The 22,977-nt window shown below is 50.5% G+C and overlaps 8 protein-coding genes across 8 annotated transcripts; 5 read left to right on the top strand and 3 right to left on the bottom strand.

Moving 5' to 3' along the window:
- Positions 1-285: 285 nt before the first annotated feature.
- Positions 286-1,235, bottom strand: Aspvir_003226 (class I SAM-dependent methyltransferase; the record flags this gene model as incomplete). The annotated part of the gene is made up of 4 exons (XM_043274811.1): positions 286-395; positions 542-940; positions 1,023-1,121; positions 1,190-1,235. The coding sequence occupies 4 exons, from the start codon at positions 1,233-1,235 to the stop codon at positions 286-288; spliced, it is 654 nt and encodes a 217-aa protein (XP_043130746.1).
- A 911-nt stretch (positions 1,236-2,146) lies between these two features.
- Positions 2,147-6,003, top strand: Aspvir_003225 (peroxidase/cytochrome P450 family protein; the record flags this gene model as incomplete). Its single annotated transcript, XM_043274810.1, has 8 exons — positions 2,147-2,548; positions 2,605-2,702; positions 2,761-3,002; positions 3,056-4,167; positions 4,244-4,776; positions 4,852-5,506; positions 5,573-5,852; positions 5,909-6,003. 8 exons carry the CDS (start codon positions 2,147-2,149, stop codon positions 6,001-6,003), a joined length of 3,417 nt encoding a protein of 1,138 aa, XP_043130745.1.
- Positions 6,004-6,856: 853 nt separating this feature from the next.
- Aspvir_003224 (T6SS phospholipase effector Tle1-like catalytic domain-containing protein) lies at positions 6,857-8,503 on the bottom strand (the record flags this gene model as incomplete). The annotated part of the gene is made up of 1 exon (XM_043274809.1): positions 6,857-8,503. One exon carries the CDS (start codon positions 8,501-8,503, stop codon positions 6,857-6,859), a length of 1,647 nt encoding a protein of 548 aa, XP_043130744.1.
- A 3,187-nt stretch (positions 8,504-11,690) lies between these two features.
- Aspvir_003223 (uncharacterized protein) lies at positions 11,691-13,084 on the top strand (the record flags this gene model as incomplete). The annotated part of the gene is made up of 2 exons (XM_043274808.1): positions 11,691-11,939; positions 11,993-13,084. 2 exons carry the CDS (start codon positions 11,691-11,693, stop codon positions 13,082-13,084), a joined length of 1,341 nt encoding a protein of 446 aa, XP_043130743.1.
- A 441-nt stretch (positions 13,085-13,525) lies between these two features.
- Positions 13,526-13,879, top strand: Aspvir_003222 (uncharacterized protein; the record flags this gene model as incomplete). Its single annotated transcript, XM_043274807.1, has 3 exons — positions 13,526-13,534; positions 13,590-13,664; positions 13,727-13,879. 3 exons carry the CDS (start codon positions 13,526-13,528, stop codon positions 13,877-13,879), a joined length of 237 nt encoding a protein of 78 aa, XP_043130742.1.
- A 771-nt stretch (positions 13,880-14,650) lies between these two features.
- Aspvir_003221 (uncharacterized protein) lies at positions 14,651-15,973 on the top strand (the record flags this gene model as incomplete). Its single annotated transcript, XM_043274806.1, has 2 exons — positions 14,651-14,818; positions 14,888-15,973. The coding sequence occupies 2 exons, from the start codon at positions 14,651-14,653 to the stop codon at positions 15,971-15,973; spliced, it is 1,254 nt and encodes a 417-aa protein (XP_043130741.1).
- A 159-nt stretch (positions 15,974-16,132) lies between these two features.
- Aspvir_003220 (putative amino acid transporter) lies at positions 16,133-18,704 on the bottom strand (the record flags this gene model as incomplete). The annotated part of the gene is made up of 13 exons (XM_043274805.1): positions 16,133-16,345; positions 16,423-16,636; positions 16,695-16,783; positions 16,842-17,343; positions 17,412-17,520; positions 17,574-17,615; positions 17,676-17,769; positions 17,820-17,997; positions 18,045-18,252; positions 18,309-18,322; positions 18,388-18,404; positions 18,470-18,497; positions 18,556-18,704. The coding sequence occupies 13 exons, from the start codon at positions 18,702-18,704 to the stop codon at positions 16,133-16,135; spliced, it is 1,857 nt and encodes a 618-aa protein (XP_043130740.1).
- A 614-nt stretch (positions 18,705-19,318) lies between these two features.
- Positions 19,319-22,687, top strand: Aspvir_003219 (uncharacterized protein; the record flags this gene model as incomplete). The annotated part of the gene is made up of 5 exons (XM_043274804.1): positions 19,319-19,942; positions 20,024-20,599; positions 20,655-21,524; positions 21,583-22,404; positions 22,466-22,687. The coding sequence occupies 5 exons, from the start codon at positions 19,319-19,321 to the stop codon at positions 22,685-22,687; spliced, it is 3,114 nt and encodes a 1,037-aa protein (XP_043130739.1).
- Between the last annotated feature and the right edge of the window lie 290 nt (positions 22,688-22,977).

Below are 22,977 nucleotides of genomic sequence, written 5' to 3'. Positions count from 1 at the left end.
CCTTACACCATACAGTGAACAATTTTCATAGCGATGGGGCACCATTACAAGATGTAACCTCTATTCTTCACTCGAATCCCAGGGTACCGGTAAACCTTTAAGGTTACTAGGGAATACAACCTGTAGATAACATGAAGTATGTTAAATATAACTTGGCTTACATGAATGCGTCATTGAAACATCAGGGCAATGCAATATGCATACTTCCTTAAACAGAATGTAAACTCTCTGTGAATTACGAAGTGGGAAGCCGTGTGGCTATTTTCGGTGCTGAACAGGCTCTAATTAAGCCTTCTTCTTGACAAGCACACCCTGGATCCTAGGCAACAAACTAAACGGGTCTTCAGGTTCTTCAATCTCGTGTGTATTTTCCCACTCTCCACTGTTGACAATGTCTGCCAACACATTCGGGGTCAAATGACATCCAACAAAGGTGCTCCAGGCAGGATTCCAGCAAGCAAACGTTTCTTCACGTTAGCCGGTCTGCACTCGTCGATCCCTCCACTAGAGAAAAAAGAAAGGTTGGCAGAGACAGACATACCTTGCGCCACGGTCGTCAACCGGTTTCTACTCCATCCGTGTTCCCAGAATATAAACTTGCCTCCAGGTTTGAGGAGCTTCCACACCTCCTTCATCACGTTATTCGGATCCTTTACCGCACACAGGACCTGGATGCATAACACGGCATCCAAACTCCCCTCTGTGATTCCCACTTCTCTCAGAACATCGCTGTCTTCAACGCCACAAGCTATAAGCGTATACCTATCGCGCAGGCCACGCTTGTCCAACTTGGCATCTATGTCGTCCTTAAAGTGGGGATTAGGTTCGACCCCATAGACATGTTTGACAAGAGAGGTATCATAACGATGAGTCTGATTGCCTGGCCCAGGGCCCAGTTCGAGAACAATGGTTGTGTCTTCGTAAGCGATAAAATTGCCAGCTGCGCATGATGGTCAGTCTACTCTGTACACGTTGTTGAGTGAGGGGAAGATAGGGCGAGCGGATTAGGTTACAGGTTATACTGAGCAATTTTGCTGAAGCGGCATCTCGAATTTGTCGTGGGCGGCCAAGTGCTGCAAGACCGTCTCGACGAACCGCTTGTGTCAAAGCTTCCCAGTGCACTGAGGCATGGTTAGTAGAGTTGTGGAAATTGATGAAGACTTGCAGCAAATAGAGAACCAGATCAGACCGCATGCACGGAAAATGGAAGCAAGGCGGCCAGGTTTTGGGGGCATGGTTATCCACGTGAGACGGTTATGAATAATGTCGAACCTTTTTGGAAAAGGGAAAAAAGGAAGGAGGGGGGGTGGTCTCGATTTTCCTAGAAATACTGTAGGTTACAGGCGAGAGGCTATATAGCTTTAGTATCAATCCATACTGGTTTCGCTCTAGCCTAGGTTGACTCTCCCAAAGCGATCCCTGTCGAGGTGACGAATGAGGGCTTATGGCGCAATCTCGCCAGTATGGGGAGGGTAGGCTTAGCAACAGAGTCCTGACTAGCATTGAATACCGAGGTACCTGGCGGTTCTTCCTATATTCTGATATCAAAACATGTGTCTATATTTATTTCTTTAGTTATTGTTGACAGTGGGTCCTGATAAGTCATGACCTTGTCGGCTTTAGCCTGTGGGGAAGAACCAGTATAGTATACTTGAAAGATAATGTTTATGGGGCCTTTTGAAATGGATAACGTCTCAAACCTTATAGTGTCTACTCCATGTCATCATGAACCCGAACTAAGGGTCATATACTATGGAAAATGGCTGCCGAATGCGGAATTGCCACCAAGCGTCCAATAAGGTTGTCCGCGGCCTTTCCGGCCCATTGTCAAGTCCTGCCCTTTGTCTTGATTTCTTGATTTCTTGATTCAGTTCCGGCGTACAGGTAAATCTTAAATCTTAAATCTTACAAAGGGTTGTGATCTGGGGATGACGTGAAGCAGCCGACAGGGTCGAGGCACTTCCACACCGGTTCCTAATTCTTCTAGCTAGTCTCAGACGAACGCGTCATTGAAAGCAGAAGCGATGTAAATGTATACTTTCTATGCAGTACTTAAGGATCTGTGACAGGCCTCGGTCACTGATACTTCTCGGGTTGCCCCAGTCATTTGGAATTCCCATATCAATTTCAAAAGATACTGAACACAATGAGACAGGAATCACAGACCGAAGGCTCGAGCAGTAAGCCTGGCAATGACTTTGAATCATACCCTAAGCCCCCTGAGTCTGCACCTAAAAGTATTCATGAGGTGCAACACTTCAATGGGCTGTCGCGAGAACCACCAAGGGCCGACGTCAGCGCTGAACACGGGGGCGCAACTGGCAGTTTTACGGAGCTTTCCGAGGTTGTGCACAGCGCTACCCGCCCACTGCCAACCGAGACAGGCAATGGAACCTACGTAGAAGATGATTCCCAGGGTGGTAGCCTGTGGGAAGATCTTCGTTCTCTGGGCATAGAAGATGCCAGAACCGTAAGGGATTTTATCAAGACTGAGGCCCTCGGACGAGCGGTGAACGATAAGACAATGCTCATGGAACGCATCATCCAGGTAAAAACAACTGGTCTGAGGGAACACCCAAAGAATGCTGATTATACTATCCCTAGATGGCGGCCAAATTGCCCGACAAGTCCAAAACGCGGGAGAAGGCGACTCATGCGTTTCTGGGCGTGCTCTGGAAATCGTTGCCCCATCCTCCCCTGTCGTAAGAGTCTCCCAAGCGATCCCGATGACGCTGTCGGAATGGTACTAACATGAAGTAGATATGTCGGAGACAAATACGCTTATCGCTCGGCTGATGGGTCCTACAACAATCCTACCTTACCGTGGCTAGGTGCAGCAAATACGGAATATGCTCGAACAACTGAACCGTCACATATGAAGCCGGCTAGTCTGCCTGACCCCGGCTTGATCTTTGATAGCATTTTTGCGAGAGACACTTTCAAGCCGCATCCAAACAAGGTTTCGAGCATCTTTTTCACATGGGCATCGTTGATCATTCATGGTATGTGCTCGAGCGGCGCTATATGTCGGTGACAGAACCTAACAAGCCGACAGACCTTTTCCAGACTGGCTACCCTGACGAAAACATCAACAAGACCTCATCATATCTAGATTTATCCATCCTATACGGGAAAAATCAAGCTGAGCAGAACATGATGCGTACGTTTGTGGATGGCAAGATCAAGCCAGACTGTTTTTCTGAGCCACGTTTTCACGCACTGCCAGCAGCCTCTGGTGTTATTTTGATCATGCTGAACAGATACCATAATTATGTCGCTGAGCATCTGGCCCTTATCAATGAGAATGGTCGCTTTACAAAGGTACACGATGATGAAATGGACCCAGATAAAGCGCGGGCTGCCTTGGCCAAATACGACAATGACCTCTTTCAAACTGCACGTCTTATCACTTGTGGCATGTATATCAACATCACATTATATGACTACCTGCACACGATCATCAACCTCAACCGGGACAACACAACTTGGAATCTGGATCCCCGAACGCATGAGGACCATGATGTAGTTCCCACAGCACTAGGCAACCAGTGCTCGGTGGAGTTCAATCTCACCTATCGATGGCACACCGGGATTGGTCGGCAAGATGAGGCGTGGATGGAGAAAGCTTACCAAGAGATTGTTGGCAAGCCTGGACAGGAGGCCACTTTGGAGGACCTTCTGCAAGGCATGCAGAGATTCTCTGCGAAGATGGACAAAGACCCGTCCAAGCGTACATTTGCAGGCCTGGAGCGCCAGGCCGATGGTACTTTTAGGGATTCCGACTTGGTTGACATACTCACATGCGCCATTGAACAGGTGTCCGGTTCCTTTGGGCCCAACAATGTGCCAAAGGTCTTGCGATCCGTTGAAATCCTCGGCATGGAGCAGGCGCGCAAGTGGAACGTGGCGTCACTGAATGAATACCGCAAGTTTTTCAATTTAAAGCCCTACAAGAGCTTTGAGGAGATCAACTCGGACCCGCATGTATCAGATCAGCTGCGACATTTGTATGAGCACCCGGACTACGTGGAGCTGTACCCTGGCGTCATTGCGGAGGAGCCCAAAGAACCTATGATTCCGGGCGTGGGAATTGCCCCTGGATATACCGTCTCTCGCGCTGTCTTATCAGACGCCGTGGGGCTGGTACGGGGCGACCGATTCTACACGGTCGGTAGCCTTACTCGCATGCGACGAGTAGCCTTACTCGCATGCGACGCAGTAGCGCGTACTAACAGAGGAACAGACTGAATTTAACGCACGGAGTCTGACCAATTGGGGTTACAGCGAGGCAAAGTACAACATGGAAGTCAATCAGGGCTGCTCGTTCTATCGACTCGCATTGCGAGCATTTCCCCAGTGGTTCAGCTACAACTCAATCTACATTCACTATCCAATGACGATTCCTAGTGAGAATCGCACAATCATGAAAGCGCTGGGTCGCGGGGGAGATTACTCTTGGGACCGTCCAGCATATATCCCGCCGCGAACAAATGTCTTTGATTATACCAACGTCCGTCACATCCTTGAGGATGGGTCAAATTTCCGGGTGATGTGGGGTGAAGCAACCGCGTACGTATTTGGGGAAAAGGCCTGGAACTTTATGCTCTCGGGGGACGCACCCGCCCACGCGAATCAGCGCAATATCATGTCTCGAGCCCTCTATCACGAACAGTGGCACGAGGCCGTCAAGCGATTCTACCTGGAGCTTACCCAGCAGCTTTTGGCAGAAAAGTCATGCAGGGTGGGGGGCGTAAATCAGGTGGATATCACTCGCGAGTAAGTCCTATCTATACACTCCGGCTTACAAGAAGATATTCCAGGCCAATGCTCATGTCTGTGATCTTTGCATAGTGTTGGAAACCTCGCCCACGTCCATTTCGCTTCTAGCATATTCAGTCTTCCTCTGAAGACTAGAAAGCATCCACATGGGATTTTCACCGAACATGAGATGTTCGAGATAATCGCGCTGGCCTTTACAGCTATTTTCTTTGATGTGGACCCCGTCAAATCCTTCTTTCTACGCCACAAGGCTCGCGAAGCAGCACAGAAGCTTGGTAAGCTGGTCGAGGTCAACGTCAGAGCCATCAATTCGTCCGGCTTTGTTGCCACTCTGCTTGGCAGTGTACGTGCCAACGACAATGCTCTCTCCGAGTATGGAGTGCACATGGTGGAGCGGCTGTTGCAGAGTGGCTTAGATCCTGAGGAGGTGACATGGGCCCAGATTCTTCCGACTGCTACTGCCATGGTGCCGAACCAGGCGCAGGTGTTCACACAAATTATCGATTACTACCTCTCCGATAATGGCCGACAGCATCTGCCGGACATCAACCGCTTTGCAAAGGAAGACTCTTCCGCTTCAGACGAGGTGCTTCTCCGCTACTGCATGGAAGCGATCCGCCTGAACGGCATCTTTGGCGCGTACCGGAAATCCCACACCAATCTGACGCTGGATGATAAGGATGGTACGGTCCATATCAAGCCGGGTGACAAAGTATTTGTGAGCTTCGTAAGTCTTCCTTTCTGCCGATCTATTATTGACGCATCGTTGAACACTGGCACTGACTGGCAATAGGTCGACGCAAACCGCGACCCTAACGTGTTTCCAAATCCTGATGAAGTTGACCTCAACCGCCCTATGGAGTCGTATATCCATTATGGAGTGGGTCCACACACATGCCTGGGTGGCGACGCCAGTAAAGTTTCTTTGACAGCCATGCTGCGCGTCGTCGGTCGTCTGGACAACCTTCGCCGCGCTCCCGGACCGCAGGGGGAGTTGAAGAAGATCCCGCGGGAACATGGGTTTTATACTTATATGCGCGAAGATCAAAGCAGCTTTTACCCGTTCCCAATGAGTAAGTGGCTTCCTCTCTTCCAGTTGTTTGGGGATGCGGGCCTAACAGGATGACAGGCTGGAAACTCCATTACGATGGAGAAATCCCAGGAACGGAACAGCCGGTTCATAGCGACTTCGTGTGCAACGTCCCGGGGCATTGGCAAAATTAATAGTTGCGGCCATGTCATGGTTCCAGTGCGTTAAATGGAAGAGCTGTTGCTTGGCTACTCCGTGGCGCGTTCTAAGGTTTAGCTGTGACTCATGCTCGATATTCTTGTTGAGACGCAGAGACTAGAATTTCTTGCCATGGAATAAATCACGGGCATGCTCCTTGACTGCTGTATACGAAGATTGGCAGAAAGGGCTCAGGCTCAGGATAAAAGTTATGAATACATTGCGGTTCATATTCTCCGAGGGTTAAGGCTTGAATGTTTCCAAAGGTTCCACTCATTGTTAGATACCTCTATCATATACTCTCATGAGACTAGTGAAAAAACCAGTTCTAGTTTCCAGGCATGGAAATGTTGTATTCCATGTCCTGTGGAGTTCCTCCGTCTGATTCCGGCTTGCCTGGCTCGTCGTAGGAGAATTACTAGCAATACAGATGTAAGTTCCCCTAAAGCAAGAGACGAGCAAGCATATGGAGTGTGTCAATAGAAGTTTATACTCATTTCACATAGAATGACACTCAGGAAGGGCCTCCTGTCTAATATAGCCAGATGACTTTAATTACACTAGGAAGATAGTACAGTGCTAACTCCACTTGCTACTCGCTCCTGAAGTCTTCTGCCACTAGATACCAAGCTTCTACTACATTATATTAACTGTCCAAGGAGGGATCATGTGTAACATAGTCTTTGTGCAGCCTATTTTATGAATGATCTGACCAGCACCTCTCATTGATTCCAACCCGCAAAACCATCAGTTTTAAGGATGAAGCTAGTTCGGACCATTGTAGTATAAATGATTATTGGATTGCTCACCAACTCTTATACTTAGAATCTTCCTGTTAATTTGGAAACATCAAGGGTTCATGTGGTGTGCCTCTTTTGATATCGGCTTACGCCGATATGTTTCTTTTACCGCGCAGCCAGGATAGTCGGCCACCCCCCACTCCCCAATTCCACATTCTTTTGGTGCTTTTATCTTCCCTCTCCCGCCACCTCCTAGAATTAGGTTCCCTGGCCGATATTCTGGGTCCGACTTCAAACGACGAATGGCTGAAACGTGGACCTTGGCGTCATTAGGAATGTCGCGCACTTCTCCGCAAGGTAGAGGCCACCGAATGGGTTTCCAGGATCCATCTTCCTGCAAATCCATCCGACGGAAGGGCAGGTATTCCATAACTTTCCAGGAAAGAACAGTGGTCCAGCGGACCCCCTTGCCAAACCGGAGAGTGTCGTGCATTCGTGAGTCTGTGCTGGACTTCCGGAGAACAGACATGGGACTTTCTTTTCCGCCGGATTCGTCTTCTACATTCTGGGCTGCCCTGTTATGCAAATTTCCTGGATGATTCTCGCCTTGCGAGTGTTCGGCATGGTCTTCGGTTGAATCTCCTGAGCAGTCGAAGCGTCTCAGCTTCCCCGTGTCAAATCGCAATCCTGCCTTCTGGGCATTCTGCACCATCCACACCAACGGCACATGACTGAGAGCATATTCGCCTGGGTTCAATGGCCATCCTCCGCCGATATCTGCATGGCATCCTGGAAACCATACCTCCTCGATGTCCTGCACGTCATCGGCCTTCTCGTCCGCGAATGACGCAGAAGAAGCGGCAGCCCTAGGTTGCTGAGCAGACTGCGACAAGCGGCTATTATGGTGCTGCCGGTGATTATGATAAGGGAGAAACACATTGTGTCTCTCCAAATGCCTGCGCAACCGAGTGGATGGTCGTTCCTTTGGCGACGGCTTGGCCTCTGATATGAGATCCTGGCGGAATTTGGCCCGACGCTCGTCGATACTCACCGCATGGCGGATCACCTTGGCTTTGGTACGAGCCGTATAAGGGAATCGGTTGCGCCTCATCCAGGCCCTTTCAAATCGGGGAACACTATTGACAGTGTCGAACAGGCCCAAGAAGCGAATGTCGGGCGCCGGATGGCAGAAGGTCTCTTGAAATGCCTGCATGTACTTCCATAGCGACGCTGCTTCGGCGCCGCCGTGGCGTTGTTGCCATTTCGCAAACGTCTTCCAGACAAAGCGTATCAGCTCTTCGTTGCCTGCCTCCAGAAGACCAATCTTGTCCAGCATTTCAGCGAGGAAGCGGGCAACGTATGCTCCGCGACTGAAGCCGAAAATGTAGATTTGATCCCCGGGGGAATAATATCGCATTAAGAACTTATAGCCGCCCATGACATGGTCGGCCAATGTGGACCCGACCGCAGCATCTTTTGCTTTCACGTAGGCGGATTTGATCTTTCTAATGGTGCCGCTATGCGAAAGCGAGGCTGAAGTTACATATGTGCCAATTCCAGGTTGATAATAATGATACTGATTGTAGCCAGTCCGATCGAGCATCTTTCTCTCGGTAAGTCCCAGTCTATGCACAAAGCATGCAGAGCTTACTCTAAATATTTTGAGCACATTGCTGTCGGATGAGTCGCCGTGGAATTTGTTATTCGTTCCATCAAAGCAAAGGACAAACTCCTTTGGCGCAGGGGTAGGATCCATGATCCGTGTTGTTATCCTGAGAAGGACATATAAAATCTGACAAATGCAGAAAGGAAATACTTATATCGGGTCGTCTGGAGGACACTCGTGCTACTAGCAGCTTATAACCTTGCAGGCTGCCCTCGCCTTGGTCCATCCCATTTCCTGTCCAGTAGCCTAATGGCAAGCTTTCTGCCGTAAACGGCGATGAAATCAATCAAACGAGCTGCAAGGAAATGATATGTCGGAAACTTCAGCATTCTAGGCCTGGACCCAACACAACCTGTGGCGTCGAACCAATGTCGACGCCGTCAGCAACAGAGTTTAATCTATACATCGGACGAAAACGGAAATTGCCCACAATGCGCATTAAGATCTGATTGAATGACATTAGCCACCAGTTAATTTGTGTGGTAAAGTAGTCTGCATCCAACAATCCATTTCGTGCCAGTATCCTTGGGGAGACTTGAAAACTTCGTCATGAGCCTGAGCTGCATCATAGATAGTTATGATTGTACGCTTGGTCAGATGACACAAGCGTGTCTATATGCTAGTTACTACTCGAGGCACAGGATAACTATTGCTAAAGGCTTTGTCTGTAAGAGCTATATGGCAATGAAATAGTTCCGACAGATGGTCTTGGGAATAACAATCAGAAAGAGTTCTCAGCAAGATGGCTTCCTATCCATTGCAGGTTTTGCTACATCGAATTGCCGGGCTTACTCTGAACTTTTGGGCTTAAACTTGTCAGGTCCCAAGCATGGAGATTGGTCAGCACTGTTCACAGCTGTGGAATGGTGATACTATGGTTTGAGGTGTCTACTAGGATAGTATAAATAGTGCTGTTATGGGTATAGGGCAGACTTATTTGGGAGGAACTCTTCGCCTCATTGGCAGCAAGGATCTAGCACGTTTATCGTAAAATCCAAGATGAACTGTCTGAGCCGCTAGCACTAACGTTGTGAGGAGGCGGTTGTTGCCATACGTTGCGATGTTCGACACCGACAGTCGAGCCAGGTCACGATCGTCGGCGGGCAGTTGGCAGGTCGCAGTCATGTCAGGCATGGACCACGGTCGACCTAGTTTCATGCATGTCTTGCTTTCAATTGTATACAGTGTCCACCAGATGCGCTTGCGCAACTCTCGCTGGGACGTGACAGGCTCTCACGCGGCTCAAGATGTAGTCCGAGAATATGAGCGGTGCGCACCGCGAACGCCAGGGTAGTGTGCGCCATGTTCTGAAAGGAAGCGTGGCACAGGTAGACGACCGAAAATATATGACATTGCAGGGTGGTGATGGACGGACTCTCCAGTCCGAAACGAGGAGAGTTTGCGACCGACGGTAGTACCATCGACCCGCGATACTTGCGTCGTTAATGTCGACATGACCGTCGGGTCGGCCGGACGTGACGGTGGGGTGAACACTGCTGTCCGGAGTCAAGGCGACACCACACTGCATACACAGAGCGAGGACTATATCGACTAGAGCTGAAGGTTTTCGTGTTGTGGCCGAACCGACCCAAAGGGATTATAATGCTGCCGAAACTCCGCCTCATCCAGGATCCGGTAGGTCGGATGGTATGAATGCCAAAACAGGTTTAGGAAATAATCCCCGTCGACGCTATTGAGAAATGTCTCCGAACCGACGGGGCCATCCGCGACCGCAGAAGGCGTCGGTAGCTCTTCCGGGGTCTAGTCGATGCGACTGGCGGAGTTGGGCTGCAGGTTACAATCATCCTCAGGTTGATTGAAAACGGCTGAGGTATGCGCTCATGCGACCGATAAAGTAGAAGGCCGACGATGGCCCATACCACTGGGTTTGTGAGGAGTGTGCCGTGCATGTATGGATTCCGTCCCATCCTTTCCTTGTCCCCGACTGTCGGTTTTCCTTTCGAATCGTCCGGTCGTCACCGTTGGAGGCGTTATTAGTATTGGTAGCATTTCTAGTTGTTCTTCAAGTTCCTGAACGTGTTGTCGTAGTCGCTCAATCTCTCTATTCAGGTTGTTAGTTAGTTCCAAGTAGCCAACGCGTTTGGAGAGTCGGTACAACCTTACAGCCTGTGGCAGAGTGCGGCTGAAATCCGCACTCTTTTTGGTGCAATTGCCGCCCGATTGCGACAATTCTGACAGGGCAAGCTGCTGTCACACTTGATGCGATGCACACGACACCAGTCGAAGCCCGCGCGATCTGGTTGCGTTTAAACGTGGAGCAACTGAGGTGGAGGTGGAGGTGAAGGAAGAGGGAGAAGAAGAGGAGCCGTTGCTGTGACTTGTTTTGTTGTTATTATTGTCGTTGTAGCGATTGGGGGAATTGGCGACAAAAGTGGAGAACATATTGTGGTAGCTCAAGAATAGGCTAGGTATGGATCCTGATGGATTCCTGCTGGGCTTCGGATAATGGATCAATATCTACCTTAACGCTCCATCAGTGAAGATGGATAAATGATGATGAGTCTAGATATGGATTCGGTGGTTTTTTGTTATTCCCCTGCTTGCTGTGTGTCAGCAAATCTGGGCCTCTGTGCACCGGCCATCTGGCATCTTGGTCTCGGAGGCATCAATCAGAGGCGGACAACAGAGTAGTTATGGTACATTCAGAGGAAATATATTTCTGGCTATAGTATGGCTAGTAGCCGCTGATGGGACGCCTCTAAGGTGATATATGTCGAGTCTGGTCTACAGTGCCTCGTGCATGGTACCCTCCGCGATTCAATATATATCTTCGCTACCGACAATCACCATTGTTTGGATTCAGTATCCGCCACCTGATAACAGTCCAAGAAGAGATGTAAAACCTTACTGATGCTACTGTTTCCTCCCCGAATACTCTTCAAGACATGTATCGTACCAGAAAGCGAAATCATGCTGGTTTGCAGCTGAAATTGGCCTGTTTGCAGGGAATGGTTGACATGGCACGTGACCGATCAGGGGTGTTACTTGGTAGTCAACAATCGCGATAGGAACAAGATTTCTAGGCCACTTCTGACCTACGCGGCTATTCTGTCTAGGCAGAAATCCGTCCGGATAGAAGCCTACAAGGTGCCAAGTGTTGCTGCGGCAAAACTATGCTCGATCCAGTCTAAACAACAAGCATTTTGGGCTTTGACCCCCTATCAAGACTGACTGACAGAGGGTTGTCAATTCAGGGCTCACCGAGCATTTAAGTCCGGTGCGCCCTGACTTCGATTTAGTCACTTGCTCGTCCAACATGGCTTCTATCACTGTTCTTCCAAGTGAGCTCCTCGCTCGCATCATCTCGTTCCTTGACCGGTCGTCCCTGAAGGCAACCCGGGAAACGAGTCGCCTTCTCGCACAGTTTGCTACTCCACGGCTATTCGACACTCTGCATCTGTTTCCGGACGAGGAGAGTTATGAGGCGGTCGATCGCATTACAAACCATGCAACACTGAAGAAAATGGTCAAGAAGGTCTATGTCAATACGTGCAAAGATGACTATGTCAGTCCGTATCGCTCGCGGATCGATGAGTGCAGCATGCTAACAGACCACAGGACGACTATGACGAGGAGGAAGTCGAATTGACAAAGGATTTCAAGGACAGGATCGCCAAATTCAAAGACTGTCCAAATGTGCAAAGCGCCGTCTTGCGGTTTGACAAGCATTGTAGTACGGGCCGCGAAGATTGGATGACAGAGCATCCAGAGACCATCGCCTTTCGCACAAAAACTCTTCGTGTCTTCTTTAAATGGCTGGCCTCGTTCGAAGTACCTCTGCGTGAACTCGGCATTCGTAACATGCAAGATGTCAATGTCGGTGACGACCGAATATCCGCCAATATCGAGAAAGTGCTGCGGAATTTGCGCACTCTCCGATTAAGCATCGTGACGGAGCACAACGAAGCCGCTCCGGAGGATGACCTTGACTTCCCTGAGTCGCATGACTTCTTCGCGCAGCTTCCATCCGTGTGGTTGAAACCATCTGCGCCATCTCTCGAGCATCTGACGCTCTCCTGCGACAACTACTTTGGCTTCTACCCGAAGCTGGAACTAAGCGAGGTACATTTTCCGCACCTCAAATCCCTCGCCTTTGGTAATTATTGCTTTGTGCGGGACTCTCAGCTGGAATGGATCCTCTCGCATGCAGCCACTCTGGCTGAACTATCCTTCGACGACTGCGCGATTCTATACGATGTGTGCCTTTTCGAAGAGCATCTAGCCGACAGGGGTCCCTTCAAGAAGAGCGAGATGGAAACCCGTCGAGAGGTTGATGGCCAGGTGCCGGTAAAGTACTACCTCTCCTACGATAAGCGGTGGCATGATTACTTTGACTCCTTCCGAACAAAGCTACCTCATTTGAGGCAGTTCCTTATCGGAAGCGGCGACTGGGGTCATGGCGTCCCGTTCGAAAAGGAGGATGAAGTCAAGATCTGCTTGCGGGAAAATAGGTACATGGTCTGCTATGATGGATACGGACCCAGTCCGTATTGTGAACCAGGCTATGGAGCTCACATTTGGGAAAGGGAAGCACCCAAGTGCGATGATAAAGATAGGGAATCCTTACGCCTGCTCTTTGAGAAGACGGGACAGAGAGTCGTCAAGATCCCGTTCTTTAGTTCCTACCAACATTGGATCAGTGAGAACTAAGAATTTCGGGTCAGATATGGCTCGAATTCTGAGTTGCGGGAGGTCGAAATCGATATTCTCTCCTCGCACGGATTGATTCGAATATGATACGAAATGATGCGAATGTTTAATAAACCCTGCTGCGGACTGCCCCTATTACCATCTACTTTTCCATACTTAATCCTCAAACGCCGGTGATTACTAGAACACTATTCTTGACAGTGAATTAGGATTCGCCGAAAAGGGTAATTTTGAGGTGTCTCCGCTAGTCACCCAGCCAATCAGCGCCTGTCTTTCTGGCTCTGACAGTTCCCGGTCTAGACTCAAAAAGATCAAAAAAGACCAAAAAAGGAGGGGCAAAAGAAGGAAAAAAAAAAAAAACCTCAACCTTTAAATCTCCTTAAAAAAAACAAAGCAAAAAAAGAGGACCACACTCTACAGTCACATTTCTTGCCAGCCACCATGGGTAACGTAAGGACTCTCCCTATATATCTATCCTTTTCTCTGGCTTACCACAGGTTAACAGGGAGCCAAAGCCGCAACTAAGCGTGAGCGCAATGCCAAAGAGGCCAGAGGTACTGCAAAGTCGCAGCTGAAATTGGTATGTATCTACTGAATATCTCTAATGGCTTCATTTCAATGTCACAACGCTCACAAAAACAGAACGAAGCTGCCAAGGATATCATCTGCACCACCTGCAGGCAGACTTTCCTCAAGACTACTCGTGCTCCGGCTCTGACTGAGCATGCCTCGAATAAGCACAACAAGACGCTCCAGGATTGTTTCCCTGGCTTTGTAGAAGCCCCTAAGAAATGAGCAGGAGACGTTGCACTTGGTTGATGACTCTAGCACTTATGGTGAAGACGTGCATCCTGTGAGTCAGAGAATTTACTGTTTCTTTTCTGTTTGCAAGCGAAAGTGATAGCGATGATGTAGCATGAATAGACGATATTGCGTTAAATCAGAGATGTGACATAACGTCAGTGGGCAGGCAGAGCTATCAAGTACTTAAGCAGAAGACCTTGACGAGGCTTCGAGGATATGTGAAGAACATCTGACATATCCTGACTAGCAACGGAAAGGAAGCCCTGCAGCCAAAAAAATAGACACCGATACTGACCAGTTCGAAAGAGATACGGAAGTCCTGGTCGAACAGGAAGATAACTTGCAGGAAATGGGTGATCTTCTCCGCGGTATTTAAGCAGACCAACCACAGCAAGTTCATGCGTCAAATCATGGCTGCCTGGCATGTCATCGCTGCCCACGTTCCTAGATCCGAGAGCTTAGCATACCACCAGCATTCCATCAACTATCAAAATGTGCTAGCGTACCGAACCATATATGGGCTCGAGCTTTGACATCCGGCCACTCAGAGTTGGCGACAAAACCACGCGAAGAATATTCGGACCTTTTTCAAGAAGCTGGCTGTTGTAGGCAACCATAAATGCAGGCCATCTACGCTTTAGGAATAGATAGTTACTACTCGTCCTCAATGTTCAATGTTCAAAAGACAGTCTATATAATTGTAGACTTGTTGAAATTTATCTCAGCGCTTTGGACTGTGTGCTTTGGACTGACCTTCTATCAATGTCCTTACAGCTGGCGACGGTGGTTTTGTTAACTGTCTTCTCGGCTGTGAATAGCAGCCAGGTGCTTGAAGATAGCGTCTCTCTAGAAAGTAGAACAACCTCTGGGACCTGCGGCCCCTCTGCTGGCAATGCAGTTTGTGCCTCGGGTCTTTGCTGCGGACCAAATGTATGTCTTCGACGGACTGATAACTTCTCTCCGAAAGGATAATAGTACTGACCATGATGAAATGACAAGGGAGTTTGTGGTATAGGAGCCTTCTACTGCAATGCGCCATCCTGTCTCTTTCAGTATGGTCCAGCTTGCGATGCCAACCAGACCCCCTCAGGCTTGAATACCTCATCGCTGCCACGACCAAAGACCGGCGACGTTCCATACGGAGTCAGCATTCGAGCCTGCAATGTACCCGGCAAGGTTGCTCTCACATTCGACGACGGGCCGTACATCTACACCTCGGATCTACTAGACATACTAAAAGCTCGAGGCGTCAAGGCGACCTTCTTCCTTGTCGGCAACAACGGCGGCAAGGGCCAGATCAACGATCCCCGGACTGGTTATCCCTCGCTCATCCGACGAATGTACAACGAGGGCCATCAGATTGGCAGCCATACCTGGAGCCATCAAGACCTATCGACCCTTACCCAACGCCAACGATACGATCAAATCATCAAGAACGAGATAGCCCTCGGTGATATCCTGGGGTTCTTTCCGACGTACCTACGACCGCCATACATGTCCTGCAACACAGATTGCTTGACAGACCTACGCGACCTTGGGTATCACGTAGCCAATTATAATATCGACACGCTGGACTGGCAGGAGAACTACCCCAACAGCCAGAATATCTTCAAGTCCGCGCTACAGTCCGGAAACCCAAAGACGAATAGCTTCATCTCCTTGGCGCATGACATTCACGGCCATACCGTCCACGATTTCGTCCCTTTCATGCTTGATTATCTGAAAGGGCGAGGTTATACGACGGCACTCTACGGAGAATGTCTGAATGATCCTCCTTCGAATTGGTATCGCTATCCATCCGGATCACCATCAACTACGAAAACTACCACATCCATCCGTGGGTCGTCTAGCGGGACTCACAGCACCTGTCAAGCCGCTACGCCCACAGTTGTGGAAGGGGGAGAAAGTGCGTTTGGAAGCCGTACAGGAAATGGAACAGTGACCAGCAAAGGCATTGAAGGCACTGCTGACGCTGTGGCTTCTAATTCAACCAACTCAGAAGGGTCCAAACGATATGGCGTGACAGCACTTGGACTAGCAGTTCTAGGGGTTTGTTTCATATGGATTATGGGCTCTTACCCATAGATGTATTCGTGTACATTTTCATTTGTCACTGTACTTATAGAGCATAGCGCTGGATTACTGGACAGCGCTACGGGAATGAAAGACTGAAACAGAATGGAATACTTGATCAGGAGTTCCAATGTCCAAACAAAGATGCGTGGTGTCCAACATGAACTGAGTCTACTTGGTCCATACCCATATCCACTCCAGGAATCTCTTGCCGTTCTCCACAGTTAAGCCAGGGTGAGGGAACTCTAGCCTGCCCTTTCTCCTGTTACTCGAGACTTGGACACAATTCCGAAGATCTTTGGATCTCTCCGGTCCCCATTGCGAGAAATTGAATCCATGTCTCCGGATCTTGTAAAAGACAATAAGCAGGACAAAAACCGGGATCTGTCAAGAATTCAATTAGCCAGTGTGCACTGGTGATGACCGCGAGATATATGCCAGAGTCCAAGGGAAGGACGTACACTGATGTAGGAGGCAATGAAGGACCGGACATCGAATGGCCTTGCTAGGAATGCATTGACCCCGTTGAATATCAGCAAGATGATACATGCCACCATGCCGAAGCCCGCCTTTAGCCATTGCGCATGGGATTTGTACGGGTATCGAGGATGGTTTCGATCATAAATCCCGGCCTGGGTCTGGGGATTGTTGCCGTACTTCTGGGCTTCGTCCAGTCTGGAATAAGGACGTTAGTGCTGCGGCCACATTCGCTGAGAAGGGGGTAGATACATACGTCTGGTAGAATGATAGATAGGTCGCACAGATAGTGGCATAAACAATCAAAAACGAGACCGTGCAATTGGACGACAGCTCGGCCAATCTCTGGCTCAGTATGTTAGCTGCAATCCAAATCCATTCGATCTTGACGCGAGCCACTCACCGCACCAGGCGCTCCAGTAGGCCCCAGGTATGCCACCAGCATTACCGCAGCCGACACAAGGACGGCTCTCATCGGGACCCCTGCACGACATTGCCGGAGCCTCCGCGTGATGAACTCCGGTCCCGTTTGGTCTCGAAGTGCGAGCGTGTGGAGGACTCGAGAGGCCACATAGAGATTGTCCGACGCACAGGTGGCCGCAGAGAAGAGGAACATTGCGTTGAAAAAATGGGCGAGGGCGGGCAGACCGGCCTCGACGACCGCAATAATGAAGATCGAGCGGGCGCCAGTAGACTGCCCAGCGCCGTTGATGAACGGGTGGTCGGTGGGCACAAGGAACGACGCCGTCAGGATTGTCAGCGCGTACAGGGTAATTACGCGCAGCGAGATCTTCCGCGACGCCATCTTCATGGCCTCCGAGTCGGCAAGGGCTTTGCTCTCGGCCGCAGTGACGGTGACCATGTCCATGCCTGTGTAGGAGAAGAAGGCTCGTACGCACGCCGTCCTATGTAAGACATAATGAGTCGATCATTCTTCCGGGCATAGATACTGATTATCGACTATAGTGCTTACCAGACACCAACAAATCGTCCGACCCCGCCACTGATTGTTTGGTCAAGGTTTCCATACTCATCCTTCACGTGGTAGTCCGAGTTGAAGAAGGAGTACGGGGAATTCCAGTCTAGTATCAAGCGTATTAGCCTCTTTTTCCCTCCGCTTGAGGGGTATTCCTACACTTTGTCCCCAGGGGCTGACTGTAGTATGCATTGGATCGGGCTGTATGATTCCATGCCTGTTAGCGACGAGGCGCAATCATAGCCCAAAGGCAGCACTCACGTTTCATGACGTTCAAAATGAGCATCGTGACGGTCATCATCGAGATGAACGTAATCTTGATGCATCCGACAATATATTCGAGCTCGCCAAAGTACTAACCTACGGCGTTAGGACAGAACCACAGCGTATGGCATTACAACTCACCCTAACAGGAATCATATTTACAATGACAACAACCACCAGAAAGACCGAAATCCAGAGTGCCGGACTGGTGTCCATACCGGTAGCCCAGCTGAGGAATGTGCGACCATCGTCGTACTGAAACCGTATGGAGGCTGCTACGGTGACGATTTGATCTGCTCCCATCACGACATAGGAGAACCTTGGCACAGTTAGCAAGGAGCCCTCACAATTTCCGGGGGACGTCACCAGTATATCCAGCCGACAGCAAGACCGACACCCCGATCCAGAAACCGCCGCGGAAATTCCATCATCGGGGCATTCACCGGCATCAGAGCCGTCATCTCGCCCAGGGAGGAGATCACCGACGAAATCACAGTGCCCATGATCACGTAGGCGACCACTGCGCCTCCGGGGCCAGCAGCGGCAAGACATCTTCCACTGGTCAGGAAGAGTCCTAGAGGAATATGGTTATTTGATTGACTCGAGGTGTAGGGAGCGGGTGAGAAATACCGTTTCCGATAGTTCTACACCAGTAAGGATAATTCTGTCAACAATGAATATTCTAGAAACCATTGAGTAGTCAACATACCCGGTAAATGCAATCATCTATCCGCAGAAGCAAGGTTAGCAGGTGTTAAGCGACAGTGCATCTGACGTCGCAGTTGACGTACATTGATCTGTCTCTCATTCAAGACTCGCCTACAAACTATCATAAGTCGAGGGGCTTTCTCAGGCTGGCCATACAATGGAGTCTCACCAGAGATTGTGACCTTTCTGGTCGCGAACATCTTCCTCTTGTGATCCATCACCCGCAGTGTCGGTGTAATGAAGATCAAACCCAGGACTCTGTATGGTAGAGCCCTCGTCCTTCATGTCGTGCTCGGTGTGCTGCCAATCGGCCGCCATTTTCGAGGACAAAAGAGCGATCGAGTTGGAGAACTGGTATATGGTTCTGTACCCGTTTTTGCAGCAGAAGAAAAGGGTGGGATGAGGCAGGAAGGAAGGAAATACTTCGGCGCTGCCTGGGTTGCTTCATGCGCATCCGATCTGCTCAGCCTACTCAGGATAAAGATAGACCGCGATACCACCCACAAACAGCAGGAATACGAGCTCGACAACTCAGCTGGTGATAAACACCAATAATCGGGGGGAAGCTAGATTAACTCTGCATGAGATGTCCAATCATGTTAGAGGCGGCATCTTCTCACGCAGGATTGGCGTGTTAGCTGGCCGGGGATGGCCAACCACCGCGTCTGTACGGATGATAAGGATCCTAGACATGCCCACCAACCATCTCGGCGTCACATTCCAGTTCACCTCCCAGACTGCGATTAAGCCTCATGCGGGGTTCACGAGGCGTCGACCATCGAGGATGAAGGAAAATGGAGTGCCTGGTCTGGCCCAAGCGATCCGTGCCATAAGTTGGATAGTTCCCCACAACAGTCCACACTGAGGCTTAATTGTGATATTCTCCAAGGCCGCAAAAGTACTCCCTCGTGTTTACTGCTGTTCAAAAGGAAATGGCGACGGCTTCGCCCTCGCCGGTATTTTCGAGTCTAACCGGAATCTGGAGTCTGTTGGCTCTCCGCAGCGACATCGACGATATCATCCTCGAGCTCTTAGGCCGCTTCAGCCTGGAGAAGATCTACGCAGACGCAGACAAAGAGGCGTATGCGGATTTGATTTTAACCTTACTAGTTCAGCTCAGAGTGATATTCTTCATCCAGCGCCTCACGCTCCCTCCGGTCGGCAGCACCCCCGTAAATTGGTCACTCGGCTTCCTGGTGAGCTGGGAGGTGACGCTGAGGACGGTAGAATCCATCCTCCAGATCGTCTTGGAAGCGCGCGAAGTCCTCTGGGACGCTCCATGGCGCGACGAATACGTCTCGCGGCTGGTGCTATCGACCGTCCAGATTCTTTTGTTGCACCCGAAGCCCCCGCCCAACTCTCGGCTCAGAGATCGTCGAGATCGATTTGCGCGTGTCCACCGGGCTCTGGAAAGAGTATGCGACAATTATCCGAGTACCCATTCATCTTATCTAGGAGTCTGTCGGGCAATCGCGGACGCACTTCGCGCCGAACCGGATGCCTTGACGCTTCCCTCGCGGTTGAAACAGGAGTTGCCATCCTTGACGGGAGATCTAGTAAGTGATGATCCGTCTTGGGCGGGAGGTCACATCGGCTTTGTAACAGGCATGCTGATATAATTGCCGGTGAACAACTAGTATCCTCTGCCCGACTGCCTCTCGTCGTCGTCCGTTGCGACCATCGTCCCTCAGCACGGTTCCTTGCAGAGCTGGTTATCACAACTTCTGGGTCTATATGACGTGTCGCAGTTTGTCGTGGGCGCGAATATTCAGTTTGCAGTGAATACCAGGAAGTTCTGTGATCCGGAACTGGAACGAGCATCAAAGAGCAGTCGCGATGCCGTGCTGCATGCTCTCAATCGCATCCGCTTACCTCCCTACGTCTCTGCGGGCCATCTCATCCCGATGATTAGTGAGGATTTTCGAATCATCCTCCCTGATACCCCTAGCCTCGTGCAGCACCGGCACGATGGAAACATGGTTGATGCGCTGGAGGCGTTGCGGGAGCGACTGGGTCATCGACTGATGATTCACCGCGTCAGCGATGGGGCCATGATGCACAGTGTCTCCCAGATAACCAAGTATATTGAACTCCTGGACGACCCCAGCGACCAGTTGAGGTCGGCCAGCCCGGCGCTGTACGTCGTTAATTGCCAGGAGTGCCATTTACTAGGCTCTTCACAGGTCCGAGACATCGCAAACCTGACCCTTCTTGTATGTAACCTTTGTTCTTGCAAGGCTTGACCTAGGCTGAACCGATTTTAATTAGGATGATGCCGGCGGCGCGTCAGGAGTTGCCCTCCCCCCCGGGTCCGGGTGTGCGTTTTGTGGCTCGGCAGTCACCATGGTACGTGAAGTATCGCTAGCGAGGTATACTTGGGAGCATCTCAAGCCGCTCAGCCCAAACGTAGAGGCCATCAATGCGGAAAGGCATCTTCCCACGCAGTTCCTGTTGGCGCCATTGCGGTCCGACCAGCCCCGCCGCGACTCCGGAACCGCATCAGGACCGTCATCCCCGCCTCCCTTTGGCTTCTCTGGGTTTCCTCAGGGACGAGCAAACGCGCCGCGTGCGGAACCTTGGGTCGATAGTCCACCTCCACTGGGTAACCGAAGAATGAGCGAGACTCTCAGGCCAGCGGCGGGGGACCCTCCATTCTCTGCAGACTCCGTGGGAGGATTTGAACCCCTCAGCAAAACAACCACAGTCACTCACACCAGCTCGTCTTCGAGTGGGGGCATTCGAGCCCTATCGCCACCCGCTACGTCAGATAAGTCACGGTCCAAGTGGAAGTCGAGATTCAGCACTGCGAAAAAGGAGACAAGGGACCATGCAGACTCCAGCTCCCTGTCTTCAGCGACTCTAGAGTCTCAGAAGCTGGAAGAAATTGACTTGAAAAGCCTGTGTCGCCGAGGAAAGCACTCAGCGGGTGGGAAACTTGCCCAGCAAGTTAAAGTAAGCCTATCACAAGACTCGACGTACTCGCTGTTCTGGTCGCAGTCCTCGATCCAGATTTGGGAAGTCAGTACTTGTCCCCCTACCTTCAAGGATACCATCTCAACGGATGGATTCTGCATTCTCGCGGCTGTGACAGGAACACACGTGGCCTATATGACAGGAGACCGAGATCGGAAGCAGACGGTGAGTTTCCCTGCACCCCGATGCGACGATCGCTATTTGATTCATCTGTATACGGCAGCTGTGGATCCAAAGTATGGACCGGATGTGCGCACCCCCAGTGGAGTATCGCATCGGGCCCACACCGTGGTGCACAAGCATGACCGTCTCCCCCAGCGGAAGCTTCGTAGCGGTCGGATTCGACAGATCGACTGTCGGTTTATTCAACCATTCTGAATGGCAGCAACCACGGCTCCATCGCGTGCATGCTCGCTATCACCAGGACTGTAAGGACTGTCCTCAAATTGCCACCGTCTCCTTCTCTCTTGATGGGCTCGTCCTGGTGTGCAGCACCCGTAGCGAACGGAACGGGATGATCCAGGTATACCTGTCCCATTTCCCATTCTCCGACTTCCAGGAGGTTTTACCCTGCCGGTACCGCGTCCCTCTGCATGAGTCAGAGGATAACGGTATATCATCTGTGCTCTTTCAGCCGGGGATGGGCGGTAAAGAGGACATCATCTGCATCGCCACATGGACGCAATCCGGCGTTCCCATTCTCGTCCATCCCAACGGGGGCCACCGCACGGAGATCCGAGTGCAGAGTTCCGCCTCGTCCAACCACAAGGGCAGACTGGGCAATCGTATCCAAGCCGCTGCCTTTTCACCATCGGGGACTGAACTCGTCCTGGTCAACGACCAGGGCCATGTATACCGGGTCTCCAACTTGGGTTCGATCCCCATTGAGGTCCGAAGGGTTGCTAAGTCCAAGGAGTTTACCACCAAGAGTGAATCCTTTGCATTGGCATATGTGCACCAAACTGACGAGGACTCGATCCTGTTGTGCTGGTCTGATTCATCGAAAGGAATCGGCTATGTGAAGAAAATCCCAATTATAGCCCCAGTATGTGCTCCGTGAGAAGCCTCGCCGCTTGATCTGTACTAATCTAGTCTTTCTTGCCTAGGGGGAGATCCAACACTCTCAAAAGTCGAACATTGTCAATATCACTGTTCATCCAAGCCAACCAGAACTTCCCGAGTTTGAACCCCGAGGGGACAAGGCCCCTGAGAAACGTCAGATTCTTGTAAAGCAACCCGTAGAGCTCGAGGCTTCGGAGATTAGCCCTCCGCCGGTCCAACGACCTTTGAGAATGGGCCTTTTTGGATCTTTGCATGGGAAGAAATAGAGTGCCATCTAAGATTGGTATTCTAGTTACCGACTATGGAGATGAGGCCTCCAAGTACGGGAAGAGGACCAGGTCATGGCGACACTGATACACGGAGTAATATTCAGTCGTGGAATCAACTCCCATTGCTCGCAGAGCGGAATCCATCAAATCCTGCTGGACGTGGTGAAATGTGATGTACTTATACCCTTGAATTATAATGAGGCAATTTTCGGTGCATTCTATCATCTCTACCGCAGGTAACAACTTTAGTGCTCTTCGTGTAAGGCATGATCTGACCGTATCTCGCG

This window comes from Aspergillus viridinutans, assembly GCF_018404265.1.
Source record: "Aspergillus viridinutans IFM 47045 DNA, scaffold_14, whole genome shotgun sequence".
Classification (NCBI taxonomy): domain Eukaryota; kingdom Fungi; phylum Ascomycota; class Eurotiomycetes; order Eurotiales; family Aspergillaceae; genus Aspergillus; species Aspergillus viridinutans.
This window is presented reverse-complemented; position numbering and strand designations above follow the sequence as displayed.